This window comes from Malania oleifera, chromosome 8 (genome assembly GCF_029873635.1).
Source record: "Malania oleifera isolate guangnan ecotype guangnan chromosome 8, ASM2987363v1, whole genome shotgun sequence".
NCBI classification, from domain to species: Eukaryota; Viridiplantae; Streptophyta; class Magnoliopsida; order Santalales; family Ximeniaceae; genus Malania; species Malania oleifera.
This window is the reverse complement of record NC_080424.1, coordinates 3,189,100-3,205,450: the sequence shown is the minus strand read 5'-3', so window position 1 is coordinate 3,205,450 and position 16,351 is coordinate 3,189,100. Positions and strand designations below refer to the sequence as shown.

The 16,351-nt window shown below is 35.1% G+C and overlaps 2 protein-coding genes across 2 annotated transcripts in view; both read left to right on the top strand.

The window, feature by feature from the left end:
- Positions 1 to 480: 480 nt before the first annotated feature.
- On the top strand, positions 481 to 5,573 carry LOC131161308 (probable protein phosphatase 2C 74). The gene is made up of 5 exons (XM_058116967.1): positions 481 to 1,167; positions 1,339 to 1,515; positions 3,379 to 3,552; positions 4,004 to 4,183; positions 5,063 to 5,573. Exons 1-5 carry the CDS (start codon positions 607 to 609, stop codon positions 5,216 to 5,218), a joined length of 1,248 nt encoding a protein of 415 aa, XP_057972950.1. The 5' UTR covers positions 481 to 606; the 3' UTR covers positions 5,219 to 5,573.
- Positions 5,574 to 8,357: 2,784 nt separating this feature from the next.
- LOC131161307 (histidine--tRNA ligase, cytoplasmic) overlaps positions 8,358 to 16,351 on the top strand; it is a 34,154-nt gene continuing 26,160 nt past the window's right edge. The window contains exons 1-4 of the mRNA XM_058116966.1: positions 8,358 to 9,944; positions 10,320 to 10,499; positions 10,978 to 11,235; positions 12,139 to 12,273. Coding sequence (XP_057972949.1) covers positions 8,586 to 9,944; positions 10,320 to 10,499; positions 10,978 to 11,235; positions 12,139 to 12,273 — 1,932 coding nt within the window. The 5' untranslated portion in view covers positions 8,358 to 8,585. The remainder of the gene's footprint in view (positions 9,945 to 10,319; positions 10,500 to 10,977; positions 11,236 to 12,138; positions 12,274 to 16,351) is intronic.

Here is a 16,351-nt window from a genome sequence, read left to right as displayed (position 1 = left end):
TTAAATTTGACGATATATTTAATATTTTTTTACTTAAGTATCAAAATGAATCCCATTTAAAAATTGTCGGCCTTAACTGGTAACTAGTGAGAAGTGAAGAGAACTATTCTTTGTGGGTTGAAACCCAAAAGGAAAAACATGCAATGGAGCCACCGCGGGCGGTCGGGCGGTCGCGTCTCCTCAGCCGCAGGATCGGACTGGACGTGGCAGGACCTCTTCAATTCCTTAGCGTTGAAGCTTTCCACCCTTCTACAGTCTTAGCTTTAATTCTCATTTCCTGACCTCTTCCTGGTTCTGCATGCACGTGCTGGCACGTGTCCAGCCGTTATTGCTTGCTGCCTACTCCATAGTTCATACTTCTTTCTAAGGCACCCCCTTTGACCCGCAACACCAATCATTAATATTACATTTACCAAAACAGACGTATTCATATATATATATATATATATATATATATATATATATAGTGATCATGAAATCATTATCGTTAATTCCTATCTGTGAGTTTTCACGTTTAATTAATCTCCGTCTCCCACCTGAGATATTGCTGTGCGCAAGAATCAGCTAGCCGATGGATCTGTGGTACGCACGTACGCACGTAGATGCATGCATGCACTGATACATCAACTTCGTCTCAGGCTAGGGTTTTCTGGTTCTTTGTCCGCGTTTAATTCATATATTTCTCTGCGTGTGTGTGTGTGTATGGCGGCCTTAACCCTTAAATCTCCGCAAAGCTATGGCACCTCTGCGTCTCCTTCTCCGCCTTCCCTTTCGCGGCTTTTCGCCGGAGAGCATTGGGGAGGACCCTCGGCGCCCTTGTTTGCTTCCGGCTGTCATGCCATTACTCGCGAAGAAGAATTCTGCGGAGAGAATAAAGTACAAGTAGCGTTGCAAGGGGATGATGGGAAAATGGGAAGTCGTCGGGAGTTGCAGGGGTTAGTGAGGCCGATGAAGAAAAGGCCGGCCAGGATAGTGATACCGGAGTTTTGTCCCGGGCCGGAGTTCAGGAGAGTGCCGGCCGGCGGGAGGGGTTGTTCCGACGAGAATGGATCACAAGTGATGGCGGTAGAAGGGAGAGATTTCTTCGTGGCGTGCAAGAAAGGAAGGAGAGAAGTGATGGAAGATGGGTATAGTGCCATGGTTGACATTCTTGGAGATCCCAACCAGGTTGCTAATTAATTTTCTTTCATACATATATATACGTCATCTCTCTCTCTCTCTCTCTGTGGAATTCGGATGCAAGTTTTTTTTTTTCTTTTCGAGATTCATGTATGTATGAGTTGTATGTGATTCATAATGCTTAATTAATTAATTAATTTTTTTTTTTGTCGGGAGAAGGCATTTTTCGCTGTAATAGATGGGCATGGAGGTCGTGCGGCTGCTGATTATGTCGCTGAAAATTTGGGAAAGAACATAATGAAAGCAGTGGAGCATGTTGGGGAAGAAGGAGATTTTCATTTAGAGAAAGCAATTCGAGGAGGGTATTTGGCCACCGACAAGGAATTTCTCAGCCAGGTAAATTTGCCTACTGCACATCCAAATATGTAGACTTTAGTTTGTATTATTGTTATTAGGTAAAAAAAAAAAAACTAGAGCTCTATTTAAAATTCAGAAAATAATAGAAAAAAAAAAGAAAAAATATAAAAGAATCTATATTTTCATGTTTGATTATCAAGGAATCTATATAAAATATCTTACTCTTTCATAAAGAAAGAGCAATAAAATTTTCAAGAAAGTATATCATTATAAGAAGAAATTAAGCATAATAGGTTTGCTATTTCAACTAAATCTTAGTTGAAATGCCTTTATATATCAACAATACTAGCAAATATATGGGAAAATCTAATGTAAAAGTTAAAAAATCCCCCCAATATCACTCATGTTTCCCAATGCTATCCCTACAAACCTCAATTCATTTTCAGAATCCACTTAATGTCCAAAACCTCTCTTGAAATAGGGAAAGGAAGATTCTTTCTAATTCACCATTTATATTTATATTCATCGAACAAAGAGTCCTCTTCATAAGAGTTCCTTATTAGCATGCATTCCAATTCATGTATGTTTTGATCATCATCAAGAACTATAAGTTGTGATAAAATAAACTAGAAGATTCATGACTTCATAAATGAATTAAACTAAAACATTAAGTACTTTCCAATAACACCAATATATATCTCCTATCTAATGATATGTATTGAGTACTCCAAGAAAACAACTTCTTCTCAACTTTCTCCAACACTACTAGCAAAGCCTATTGTTGCCAAATAGAAATAATTCTAACTTCAACAAGCTCATCCATAAACTTAAAACTACTTTAAAACTCAACAAAAAACTAAATGAGAAACCAAACATTCCCCACATCCAAGCCCAACTGTGCATATAGCCAAACAAAGAGAGCTGCCCCCAACATCCTCTCAATTCTTATGCTAAAAGTCTACCGCACTGGCTAGTATGAATAAGAAGGGCGAAAATTAAGGGTCCCTTTTCTCAGTCTCATTCATCCTCTAAAAGGATCCAAAAATATTTTAAAAAGTAGTAGTTTCACCATTGACAAGAAGTGGGCAAGCAAAACTAAATCCATTTCATCCATTTTAATTAGTTTCACCAAAAACATACAAGAATCATTAATCATAAGGACTAAACTTTCATTTTTTTTTTATAACCCAAAATTCACATCGTCTGGTTATGGAAATATTAGAGTATTAGGTTAGAGATGATTTATACCAGAGTATAGAATTAAGTTGCGATAAGGATAGGGAAAAAGGTATAAATTTGATGATATTTTTGGGATATATATTAAGTTATGATTTATGTTTTATGTTTTAAGTTTTCTGAGATATGGATGATTGTGAATATTGTATGTATATATATGAGAATACAAGTGATGAATAGTTATTTTGAATTATAGATAGAAATAGTAAGCTCTGGTATTATATTTGTGGAGATTATATTTATGTTTTCCGTTGCATACATCATTTTAGAATGTGGATTATCAGGTAAACGAATAGATTAGTAGCACTCTGGGCCCACGTAGGGGGTTGAGGTGTTACATATGCTATTCAAAGTCTTCCCTCCCCAAGGTGGCCACTAGTAGTACTCTTTAAATCATCATCCTTAACTTTTTACAATTCATAATCTTAACATGCATAAAACTAGCTATCACATAATGCAAAAATGCACATTTAATTTCAATCATTTTTAAATCAAAGGAAAATCTATAGCTAGACTTCTTAATTATTTCTCTATCCTCCTTCCCACCCCTCCTTTAAGCATATATATATATATATATATATATATATATATGGTGCTAGGGTTTTTTTAATTGTGACTAATATATGTGTATATATATGGGATTTCCATTCATGCAATTTGCTATAGGGTGTATGTGGTGGAGCTTGTGTTGCCAGTGTGCTCTTCAAAGATGGAGAAGCATATGTTGCAAATGTGGGTGACTGCAAAGTAGTAGTGAGTAGAAAAGGTGTAGCTAATGCATTAACAAATGATCATCGTGTTGCTACTAGAGAAGATGAACGTTTGCGAATAGAAAGCTCAGTAAGTCTATCAATATTAATACTTCATACTTCATACTTCTCCATACAAAACAAGCCTAACAGGCCTCTTGATGTATGCCCCTTTATTTTTTTTGTAAATAAAAATTTTACCTTATGTTTGGAAGCTTGGATTTTAACCCTATATTGAAGAGGTTTTGAATTTGGATTTGTATTGGATTTGGATAAGATGTAATATAAAATTGTATTGAAATTTGTCCAAATATACTCAAATTCAAATTCAATGTCCGAAATCCATGCTCTGACCCAAACACAATGTAAGTTTTAATTTCCATTTAAATTTGTGTGTATTTAGACAAAATGGAGTACAACATTATATTAAATTTTATCCAAATCTAAGCGAAATCTATGTTTTCAAATACTACTTTAATTAATATATGTATACATACAAAATGATGGGTTGATTCTCGTAACATTAATTGATTTGTGTATAGGGAGCATATGTCCATTGTCATAATGGTGTTTGGAGAGTACAAGGATCCCTTGCAATTTCTAGAGCTATTGGCGACCTGTACCTAAAAGAATGGATCATTTCCGAACCAGAGATTACGAAGTTTTGTTTAACTTCAGAGTGTCAGTTCTTGATTGTAGCTTCTGATGGCTTATGGGATAAGGTAATATTTAATTTTTTCTGACTAGTAATATATGGTTGAATACATATATAAATTAAATGGTACAAAATATAAATAATTAAAGAAAAATATTTGGCAAGGTGATGACTTGTTTTCCAACATCAAAATAGTTAGTTAACTTTCAAAGATTAATTTCTTATGTAGGACAAGATAACCTCATTTGACTTGTCTTTTGACTAAATATTTTATCTAGTGAAGTAATTCTTTTTTATTAGAGTGAATTTCTCACATAGAATGAGTTATAATTTTTTATTATATAGAAAAAAATACTTGACAATTTAACTAAAAAGGGTACAATGACAAAAGGGCATGTTCTTTTTCATATTTTTAAACTTAACATAATCTCTCTTTAAGTTATTTTAGCTAGTTGTCTCAGCTTGTTATTATTATTGACAAACTAATTATTGCCTAACCAAAAATATTGAATAATTGAGGCCTACTTGTCTAGTCTAAACACCCCAACTCAAACAAGTTTCGAATCTAGAGCAGATCAACCCACTCTAATGAATATTGTAGGAATGTGTGTATGAGAGAGAGAGAGAGAGAGAGAGAGAGAGAGAGAGAGAGAGAGAGAGAGAGAGAGAGAGAGAGAGAGGTTGATAAAACTATCACCCTCTAAAAACACATTTAAAATTTTAAAATAAAACGTGATGTGAAATCAGAAAATTTAGTTAAGTCCAATGTTTCTAACCAAACAAACAAAAGGAGGTTTTTTCAATTTTAATCTTGATTTATGTATTATATTTTTTTCTACAATTTGGTGAGTTACTTTTGTTATTTAATTAAGTCAGCTTTTTAAATTTTTGGTTTCATATGTTTGAACATATGGATAGGTGGATTAATTCTATGTAAATGAATCAGGTAAAGGACCAAGAGGCAGTTGATATGGTTTTACAGGATAAATACTCACTGGAATCTTCCAAGAAACTCGTGGATGCATCATTTAATAGAGGCAACAAGGATGACATAACTGTTATGATAATTGACCTTCAAAAATTTATGGCAACAAGTATTTGACTTTACAGTTTGAGAATTCGGGTGCACAACAAATTCTTCTTAATTATCTTGTTAGCTACATACATGTCTTTGTATGTATGCAGTGGAGAAGGTGATAATATATGCGCAACAAGAAAGTAAAAATAATATTAGAGTTGACATAGAAATATATATAAACTAGAGCTTGTTTTTTAACTCCCAAGTGGGTCTTTACCATTGAGAGAAATTAGAGATGGAAAGAATTGCTATATGTTTATATCCTACCTATTGTTATTAGCATCTTTTCCTTTGTGTTCATTTATGTGTATATGTGAGAGAGTACCAAATATTTAATCTTTCATAGTTTTATTCCAATGAGATATCTTTGATTACTTTATCCCTCATTTTCTCTCAACAATATTCAAATTGAGTCCATGTATGCTTAATATGATTTAAAACGAAAATACTTCATCTATTTGCTTTAAAATACTTGTAATCAACTTAGTACCTAATTTCTAGTCCCACTAGGTTGTTAAGTATATTATTAGGTAACTTTACCTAAATATTATACAAACGAGCATTTTCTTTTTCTTCTTTTCTAGTTTTTGTCTTCACCTACTTGGCGAATTGGACGCACAGTGCTAAGACTTCTTACCCACAAGGACTTTATAATATTGGAATCATGAGAAAATTTATGTTGCACACAAGTAAAGAGTAAGTACTCAGTTGGACTGCCTAATCACATTAGATTTTTGGCGACAATCAAATTGTGAGAATGTGGATAATTTTAATTTGGATGGTTATCCATTTAAAAAAGTATACTTACAATTTGTCCAGGCAAACTCACAATATCATGATCTAATTTGTCATCTAAAATTTGACTTTATTAAACAATCTAACTTAATATAATTTTTCCTTAAGTGAGATTGTATCTATGATGTTAGCATATGACATGGCAAGATGAGAACATTGCTTATTTGAATTTGAAAGGTTGTGAAACCCCTTGTTTCAAATCCCAATAAAGCAATTTCTAAGAGATTTAAGTTTGAACAAGTTTGGTTTTAATATTTTGAAATATCTTTCCAACCATAATTTTTTGCGATATTTGAGATGGGACTTAAGAGTATGTTGCACTTGGTTCTAATGGGTTAGAGGTTCAAAGTAATACTAATCCTTTATCAAATATGACTACAATCCTAATTGATATTTGACATTTAAAAAAACAAAAATTGGTTTGCATTTTTATGTGCATATACATATGCACTGATAGTTGTTATAATTTATGTACATGTTTTTATAATGCTCAGTCATATGAGAACAATAATGATTACTATAGTGAAAAAAAAAAGTAAAATTTAGGCATAATAGAAAAGTTGTCACCATGTAATCTAGAAATCATGGGTTTGAGGTGTGAAAATAACCTCTTGAAAAATATAAGATAAGATTAAATGCTATAACCCTGTGCATTGTAGGTTATCCCTTTTCCGGATCCAGCATACACAAGAGTTGTGTGTTCCAGGTTGCCATTTAGAGGGCAAGCCCTGGATCAACTTGTAAGGTTACTCCTTTATTAATTGGTCATGGGTTTGAGTTCAAGGCTTATTATGTCATTTGGTGCGATAAAGAGCGATTGAATGATTGAGATGCCACATGAAGTTGATCCTGATTTTTTCTCCCTTTTTTCAAAGGGTAAAAATATGGTGATTTTATTGAAAAGTATGAAAAAAAAAAAAAAACGTGCAAGTGTTAGTGAAAATCAAAATTACGAAGAAACCTGCTCATGTCATTAAATTCTAAAATGAATTAAGAAAATAAAGAATTTCTTACTTAATAGAGAATCCTTGCCCCTAAAATTAAGGATCGTTTGGAACCACTTAATAAAAAAAATACTTATTTGAAAAAATGTTTTTTTCTAAAAAAAATACTTATAATAAGTAATTCTAAACTATTTAAAAAGAAAATATTTAATTTTGTAAAAAAATAGTTTGGAAAAGTACTTTTTTGAAATAAGTACTTATTTAAAATCTTCAAAGATCAACTTGATTCCTTGTTACTAAAAACTCAATTTGATTTCTCTCTTTCAGATATTCCATATGATTATTGCCAAAATAATTGTGAAAATCCTTTTTTAGGCTTTATTGTGAATTTCCTCTGTTCAGCTAAGATGGTGATTTTAAAGGATCATAGTATTGTGCACTATATATATATATACAACACGTGGAGTGAAGAGTTGGTCAGCTCAACTCAAGAAACAGTGATCGATATGGAAATAAAGGATGAGAAACTAGTCAATTATTTAGAATTCCAATAGTCGCCACTGCGATGTGTTTTTATCTAATTACATATTAATCACTCAACCACCATATGCTAATTGATCAATCTCTCAAATTTAAGCTTGTGCTATCAATAAGGTTTTGAGGGTATCATTATGTAAAAATAAAGTATTAGTGCCTCTAAGACATTTCATAAATGGTACTTAATTTGTTTAGTCATATTGATCAAAATGACATGCAATTATTATTTTTTATTTTAATTAGTTAGCTATCTTAATATCAAATCCCCTTTATGTCCATTTAAAATTCGATTGGAGCATGTAAGAATCAACTGACCGAATTTTGAAAAGACACAATTGACTCTCTTTTATATTCTACCGTAAGACTGAAATAAATATTTTTTCCCAAATTATTTAAATTGCCAAGCCTTCTAAGAAGTTAAATAATCAATTAGAGAATTAAGAATTGAAATTATTATCCCAAGTAACATATAAAATTAACGATTTGTCGCTTCAAATTTTGTAATTTATAAATTGGCATAATCAATGAAATTTAACATCCAAACCGAATAAACCAATCAAAATCAAGTTTAAAGAATTACTTTTCTTTTGTAAATTTGAGATTATGGAATTTAAGATTAAAAATTTGAAATCTTTATATGCCTTTTTGTCTTGCTTTAAAATAAGAATAATATAAAAATAATTACTAATAAAATTTAAGATGAATATTTAATGAATTAATTAAAATTAAGTTAATGAATTATTCTTCTTTCATAAATTTGAAATAATAAAAAATTAGGTTTCAGAATTTGTATTATTTTGTAGCCTTCTAGTCTCACAAATTATAAATGATATATATATATATATATATATATATATATATAAAAGTTTATAAAGTATTTAAAATTTATATAATTTATATTCTACGGTTTGAAAGCTTGGCCGGAGGGGCATCCAATTCCGGCCAATCCTCAATCGTCGACGGGACTGGTCCCCGAAAGTGCATCCCCTTATCATGTAGCTCAGAACACTAGATTACTACCAGCAAGCAGAAAATCCTATGCCTGCTAACTAAGCCACAGTACCACACTGTCTGAACCCAGGAAAAGCCCTAGCAACTCCCGCCGGGTTCAAGCCATGGCGGACCAGCGTGAAATTCGAACAATAACCCTAGGGGGCAAAGGCTGTTTGCTATCTTCTGCCTCCGTCGTCGCAGTGGCCAACGGCCTCGCTCAGGTGCGAATTGATTCATCGGCCGTCGATAGGCTCGCCGCATCGTCCAATAACCGTCCACCATCCGTCAAGTCTCACATCTCCATCCCCAAACTCCTGACCCGTGAAGAAGCCAGAGCTTCTCTTGTAGTCCTACTGAACAAGCTCCTGCTCTCCGGTTCATCAATTCGTCCAGTTCTTCCTGTTCTCATTTCTGAAACCCTGAATTCGGACTCGCAAGCACTGTGTTTCGAAGAACTTAACGTAACTGAGGAAGAGAATGTTGTGTTGGAGAAATCGTCGGCTGTATTGGATGGCATTTCTGCAATGTTGGACCACGAATCATCGGCTTTGTCAACGATCGCCGATGCAGTTTCTGCCTTGTCCTGTGAGGCATTGAGAGCTGATGTGACGGCATTTAACTCGATTGATTCCGGAGACGGAAATGTCGCGAAGGATGAAAATGGGGTTGCTAGTGACATGAAGGTGTTGCTTAATGGGTCAAAATTGGTGGGTAAAGTTGAGTGCGGGGCTGTATCAGAAATACCGAAAATTCATGGGAGTTTGAGGGAAGCAGTGAGATTGGTGCATTCTAGGACACGGGTTGAGTTGAATTCAGGTGTAAAATGCGGGAAAGGTGCTTTTGGAACTGGTGGGATCGGGAAAGCGTGGGCGACGGTGTTGTCACCTATGGCAGCGGTGCTTCGGTACCTGGGGGAAAGCTGCTTGAGCCGTGCGAAGCTGAACGTTAATTCGATTAATAATGATGCTTTACGGTCAGGTTTGGTGGAAATGGTGGATCAAAGGTGCCCTGGTTTTGATAATTTGAAAGATGCATTTAGGATTGTTTTGGATGCTGTTTTTGAAGAGGATTATGTTAAATTCATGCACGAGATCAATGCGTTGGTGGGAATGATTAGGGGTATTGTTGCTTGGGAGGCTGTAACAGCTTTTGTTTCACTAGAGGCCAGCGAGTTAATTGATAGAAGCCAGGGTGGAGGGGCTTTAAGAGTTGAGAATGGGGGAGCTGTGAATGTGGATAAGAAGAGTGAGAAGAGAAAGAAGGTTTTGGGTAAAGGGTCAAATGTTATAGTGCAGCTTATTAAGGACAGGCTGCAGAGTGCAGGACAGGATGCAGGTGATGCTTTAGGACTTCTAGAAAAATGGGTAAGGGATATATTTTCATTATTGAACCCAAAGGAACAAGAGTTGGACGGTTTGTTGAAGAAAATTAAAGAGATTGTGGAAAGCAATGAAAGTAGAAGGCTTCCGAAGCTTCCTAAGGTGATGAAATGTTTTTAAACTTGTACATCAATTTCTTTTGCAGTGTGTTTTCCTAGCTGTAGTTTTGTTGCTCGCTTAAAAACTTTAAGGTCTGTTTCATGACTAAATTTTGGGCTATTCAGCTGAATCTAGAACTGCATCAACAACAGATATCTCAATTATCTAGGTTCCATTTTCCCGTTCAGCTGAATTTAGGTCTATTTGGCTAAATTAGATTTAGTGGAAATGGAAATAGAAAACACTCAGCCAAGTGTTGCTAAATTCCTATTTGTTTTCTTCATTTACATCTATTTTTTTCCTTAAATTTTATACAATTGTACCTTGGATCTGTTTTATTTTTATTTTTATTTTGGCCTCATTTTTGTCACATATCAGGGTACTCGTGATTTCGCAAAAGAACAGATGGCTATAAGAGAGAAGGCGTTTTCAATTATAGTGGATGTATTCAAGAGGCATGGTGCCACAGCATTGGATACTCCTGCATTTGAATTGAGGGAGACTCTTATGGGCAAGTATGGGGAAGAATCTAAGTTAATATATGATCTTGCTGACCAGGTGAATATTTAATTCAATATTCATTTTTGAAAAGTCTGTGTGTGTGTCTGTTTTGACACATGTATGTAAACTGTATCTTCTTGTCAGAATTTATGTATATATTCATAGGATTTTTTATGTGTGTGTGTGTGTGTGTGTGTGTTTAGACATGAATATGTGTTTCTTTTCGAGTTTGTTAACTTCCTTGCTGCAAACACATTAATGATGTGGCATGGTTGTTTGATAGGTTTTAGCTACTTGGTTTGATTTGGAAATCATACACATTTGAATATATAATAATTTACATTTGTTTTTTTTTTTCCCCTTAATTTGACTTGACCTGATAGATCCTTGCCTCAACCTCGTTGTGTTATTGTTTGTACATGTTCATTTCCTATGTGTATTTTGGCATCAATTATTTGTAGTTGTTGTCGATGGGAAATTGACTGTACATTCTAATTTTTTGTCAACTTGTGGTTCTGTGCTTGCGTTTTTGCAGGGTGGAGAGCTGTGTTCTTTGCGGTATGATTTAACTGTTCCATTTGCTAGATATGTCGCAATGAATGGTATCACCTCATTCAAAAGGTACCAAATAGCAAAGGTTTATCGGAGAGATAACCCATCTAAAGGAAGATACAGGGAATTCTATCAGTGCGACTTTGATATTGCTGGTCAATTTGAAAGAATGGGGCCAGATTTTGAGGTCATAAAAATTTTAACAGAATTGCTTGATGAACTAGACATTGGAGATTATGAGGTATGCTGTTCTTTTTGTCTTGATAATAAAAATGCTATTTCCTTACCTTCCATATGCATTACTATGTGATATTATAATTTCTTATTAAAAACAAACTATTTGATAATGGATAGATTAGATTCTTACTCCAGCTAACAGGCTTCGTGATCATGTCCTTGACTTGTGTGGCAGTTTTGTCCTCTCTCATTCTTTTTGAATTTGATGTTGAACTAGATGATCTATGCGTAAGTGAGTTGTATTATATCTCGTTTATCTATTAAATCATGCAATGTTAAAGAAATTGTTCAACTACATGAATAATGTTAATAAAAACTCTATTTCTTTCCCTTCCATATGACATACTATTTGATATTATAATTTCTTATTAAAAACAAAGAATTATTTGATGATAGATTGTAGATTAGATTGCCATTCCAGATAATAGGCTTCATGACTGTATCCTTGGTTTGTGTGATAGTTTTGTTCTCTCTCACCCTTATGATTTTGATGTTAAACTGGATGACCTCTATGTGACTTGTTTGAGATGTAGTTACTGGATGACCTCTATGCAACTTGTATGAGATGTAGTTTATCTATCAAAACATCTAGTATTAAAGAAATTGTTCAATGACACGAATAATTTTAGATTTATGCACAGTAATAAATGCTTTTGTCAAAATATTTATTATGTGGTACTAGAAATGGTTTTGAGTTTTTTGCTATTTACCCAAAAATTTTGATCTGAAGCAAGTTGGAGATCTGGTTCAATTCCCTTGATGACACTTTAGCTTGCGCATTCACAAAACAATGCACAGAGTCTATATTTCATTTTATATTACGGTCAAATTTCTCTTTCAAATGCTCTCCACAGCAGTTAGTTCTCTTTTTATTTTATTTTTTTAAATTTTTAGTATCTTTTTATAGGTAAAGCTGAATCATCGGCAGTTGCTGGATGGAATGTTGGACATATGTGGGGTGCCGTCTGAAAAATTCAGGACAATTTGTTCAAGTATTGACAAGTTAGATAAGTTATCGTTTGCGCAGATAAAAAAAGAAATGGTAAGAACTTTCATGTTCTATTCAAATTTGGATTTTTGTCTGTAATTTTCTATATGTTGATAGTCAAATTTTTGTCATACAAAGTATGCGTGCAGGAATCCTTTTGAGAAAATCATGAGAAATTTTGAACGTGTGTTTAAGATAGGTTTGTTGTGTGATTCCCATCTCTTCTCTTCTCTTATCCATTTCTCATCTCAATTCTTATCTCTATATGTGTGCTCTTGTGAAAGAATCATTTTGGTTGCATGATGTTATTACCTTTTGATGATTATATTGTCTTTGAATTATAATTAATTGGAGCTTGGTGGTGAGCTTGGGCCGAGTTGGAACTCATTGATGAACAAGCTTGAATAGGTGTATTCAAGCTTCATTAAGCTCAACTTAAACTCGAACTTAGTTAAAGAATTTGTTAGAGGTTATATATGTCTTTTAGCATTATTATTATTGAGTGTGTTAGTATGTTAAGTAGAGAGAGTTAGTAAGGGTATTATTGTCATTGTAATGTATTTAAATTTACATTATAAATAGAGGGAGATATGCAAGGACCCGAACCTAGGAAAATAAATAAAAGAAAAGGAAAGAAGGAAATTGGTTTGGCACAGGACCAAACCGTCGACAGTTTCAGGGAGTCTCAGAAAAACCGTCGACGGTTTCCTGCGGGCCAGCTTCTCTATAAATAGGTTTGAGCTCATTTTTTGTTTTAGAAAATTTCCTTTCCTCTCTTTCTCTCTACTAGGGTTTCTACCCTCTAGTTGATTTCTCTCTCTCCTTCGTGTCTCTCGCTCTCCTAAGGTCTCCCAGGACTCCAGTTAGCTCTCCGATCGTCCCTCTCCATTCTCGGCTTGCCGGCTTGCTCTCCGCGACAAGTTTACGGAAGCTAGGGTTTTGTTCCAGGGAACTTGGTAGGTAGATCTTCAGGATCAAGTAAGGGGAATAAATTATGTCAACTGTTTTTTTAAAGATTAACCGATTGAATTGCAGAATATGACTATATGGATATTATGTTGGTCTTTAATCTGAGTATATGATTATATGAATATTACTAAAGTATGAGTTATCATTTAAATGTGTGACATGAGAATATTTCATTTATTTGTTAAATTAAACCTGTTGAGGTCACATGGATTGTCAAAAGTAATCTGGGAAGAATTTTATGAACATGGTACCGTAGTATTGTGCAATTGTATATTTGAGGGATATGTTTGGTGGTATCAAGGTAAAGAAGGACGGCGATACGTAACGCTCTGATCCTCGGGTCTTAGTCCGAGATCTTGTTGAATTGAGAAGGCTTGCTGAGTAGGCCTACCGTACGGAGTAGGGTGTTAGAAGAGGGCCCAATGTCAGTGAGTGCCTGGTTATGCACCAGATGTGGTCGCCAAAGGATTGATTTCTTTATATGTCAACATGACCTATATATAGTTTACAGAGTTATTTATATGATACACGTATTGAATGTTATTTATATAAATGATACTCTAAAACTCATTGGCCACACACTGATGATAATTTATTCCTTCTTACTAAGAGGTGTCTCATCCCATCATGATCAAATGTTTTTTAAATGCTATGAGGAATATATCAGTAACCAGAGTGTGCAGCGGAAGCATGGGTGAGACTAGATAGTGAGATTTAGATTAAATGTTAATTGTGTTATTCTGGTTATCTTGAACTTCCTAAGGATGTATTAAATTGATATTGGAGATATTGTTGATATCTTATTTATGTTTTAATGAATTCAGATCTATTATTGTGATACTAAGATTTTTATTGCAATAAAGGATGGTTTTTAGTACTCTGGTATTTGTTATGGAAATCTTCCGCTGTGTAATTTATTTGGTATCAAAGAGAATTATTTAATATAACCCTCTGGACCCCACTCTCGGGTTCAGGGCGTTACAAGATACCTATCTTCAGGGGAGGTCATTCATTTGTAATCAAATCTTAACATGGTATTAGAGCATGATCATATCGAAACCCTATTTCCCTCAACTGTCGCTGGAAAACACCATTCACGTGGTTGTTCTTCCCTAATCCACCTCCATCCCTTAGTAAATCACAAAACCAACCATATACCCAATTACCCACAATCAGATCCCCCCCCCCCCCACGAAGGACCCCCCACAAAACCCCATCGCTGAAGGGCACCCCACGCGCCCCCACGCACTTGCCAAATGCTGGCAGGGCCAACCCCACACAGCAGCGTGTGAGAGCAGTTCTAGCCACTTTTTTTTTTTCCCATCTGCCATACTTTGACTCCTTTAGACTATATTATCAAGCTGTTAGGCCAGTTTTTTTGCCAAAAAATTCAACCTTTTTCAATCATGCACTTGTGGTATTCCATTAATTTCTGTTAAGGGTTTGTGAAGGGTTCCTTGTGAGTGTTTTTTTTTGGAGCCGTGGCAGCGTTCATATGTTCAGGTGTGAGGCTGTGACAGTGCTATATCCGTCGGTGAGTCGTTCACCTTGTCCGTGGTTGCGTTGGTGCTTCACATGGCTTGTGATTGTTCTGATTATTGATGTTCTTCTTGTTTTTGGTGTGGTTGCTGATTTGTGAGTGCTGTGCCAGTGCTATATCCATCGTCGAGTTGTTCCGTCCGCCATTGTGTAAGTGCTTCACATAGTTTGTGATTGTCCCGATTAGTTTTGATTGTTGTTCTTGTTTTTGGTGTGATTGCTGATTTGTGAGTGTCGGGATGGAATCTATGAATCCCAAAAATTTGTTTCCTACATTGCTGCCACAAATAATGACTCAAAAGTTGGATGGAAAGATGTTCAATGGTCTAAAGTTGTTCGGATTTATTTAGCAGCATTAGGGAAATTTGACCACTTGCTCCAATTTGATTCTTTTGATGAGAAGAGAAAAGACGTGTGGGTTCAGGAAGATGCCTTATTTATTTCCCTTTTATGGAATTCGATGGAGTTACATATTACATGCAAGGAGATTTGGGATTATGTCAAATGTTTTTACCCTAGTAACATTACACGTATGTATGATTTATTCCAGGAGTACTTTTAGTTATAACAAGGAGATAGGAGCATTGCAGATTATTTTGGAGAGATGATGCGTATTCATGAGGAGCTTAACGTCGTGCAACCTATAACTGCCAACATTCGTGAGATGCAAAAGCAAAGGGAGCAAATAATAGTTCTTCATGTTCTAGTAGGCTTGAGACTTGAGCTTGAGGCAGTTTGGTCCCAAATACTCAGTAGTGTTGAGTTGTCATCATTTGTTGATGTTTATTCTGTGGTTGCTCAGGATTTTAAAACGAGGAAGACGATTGGCGGAGGGTGTGAAGCTAGTGGACTCAAATCACTTTGAGCCGCTATCTCCTTCTATTGCTTGTACTACTTGTTGCTACACCTTCCCAAATTCATCATTGCTTGGGTCATCCTTCATTGGAAAAGTTAAAATGTCTTGTTCCTAGTCTATGTTATGTGTCTAGCCTCAAATGTGAGTCTTGTCAGTTGGGAAAGCACCATCGTGTTTCTTTTGCTTCCTAGGTCAATAAGTGGGTTGGAAGCCCTTTTATTTTAGTTCATTCAAATGTATGGGGTCCTAGTAGGGTCGTGTCATGTTCTAGTTGGCTTGAGACTTGAGCTTGAGGCAGTTTGGTCCCAAATACTCAGTAGTGTTGAGTTGTCATCATTTGCTGATGTTTATTCTGTGGTTGTTCAGGATTTTAAAATGAGGAAGACGATTGGTGGAGGGTGTGAAGCTAGTGGACTCATATCACTTTTAGCTGCTATCTCCTTCTATTGCTTGTACTACTTGTTGCTACACCTTCCCAAATTCATTGTTGCTTGGGTCATCTTTCATTGGAAAAGTTAAAATGTCTTGTTCCTAGTTTGTGTTATGTGTCTAGCCTCAAATGTGAGTCTTGTTAGTTGGGAAAGCACCATCGTGTTTCTTTTGCTTCCTAGGTCAATAAGCAGGTTGGAAGCCCTTTTATTTTAGTTCATTCAGATGTATGGGGTCCTAGTAGGGTTGTAACGACCCGGCCCTTTACACGGACTCAGGTGTCACTCACATACATCAAATACCTATACCTGTTCAAGATATGGAAACAACCCGCCCTAA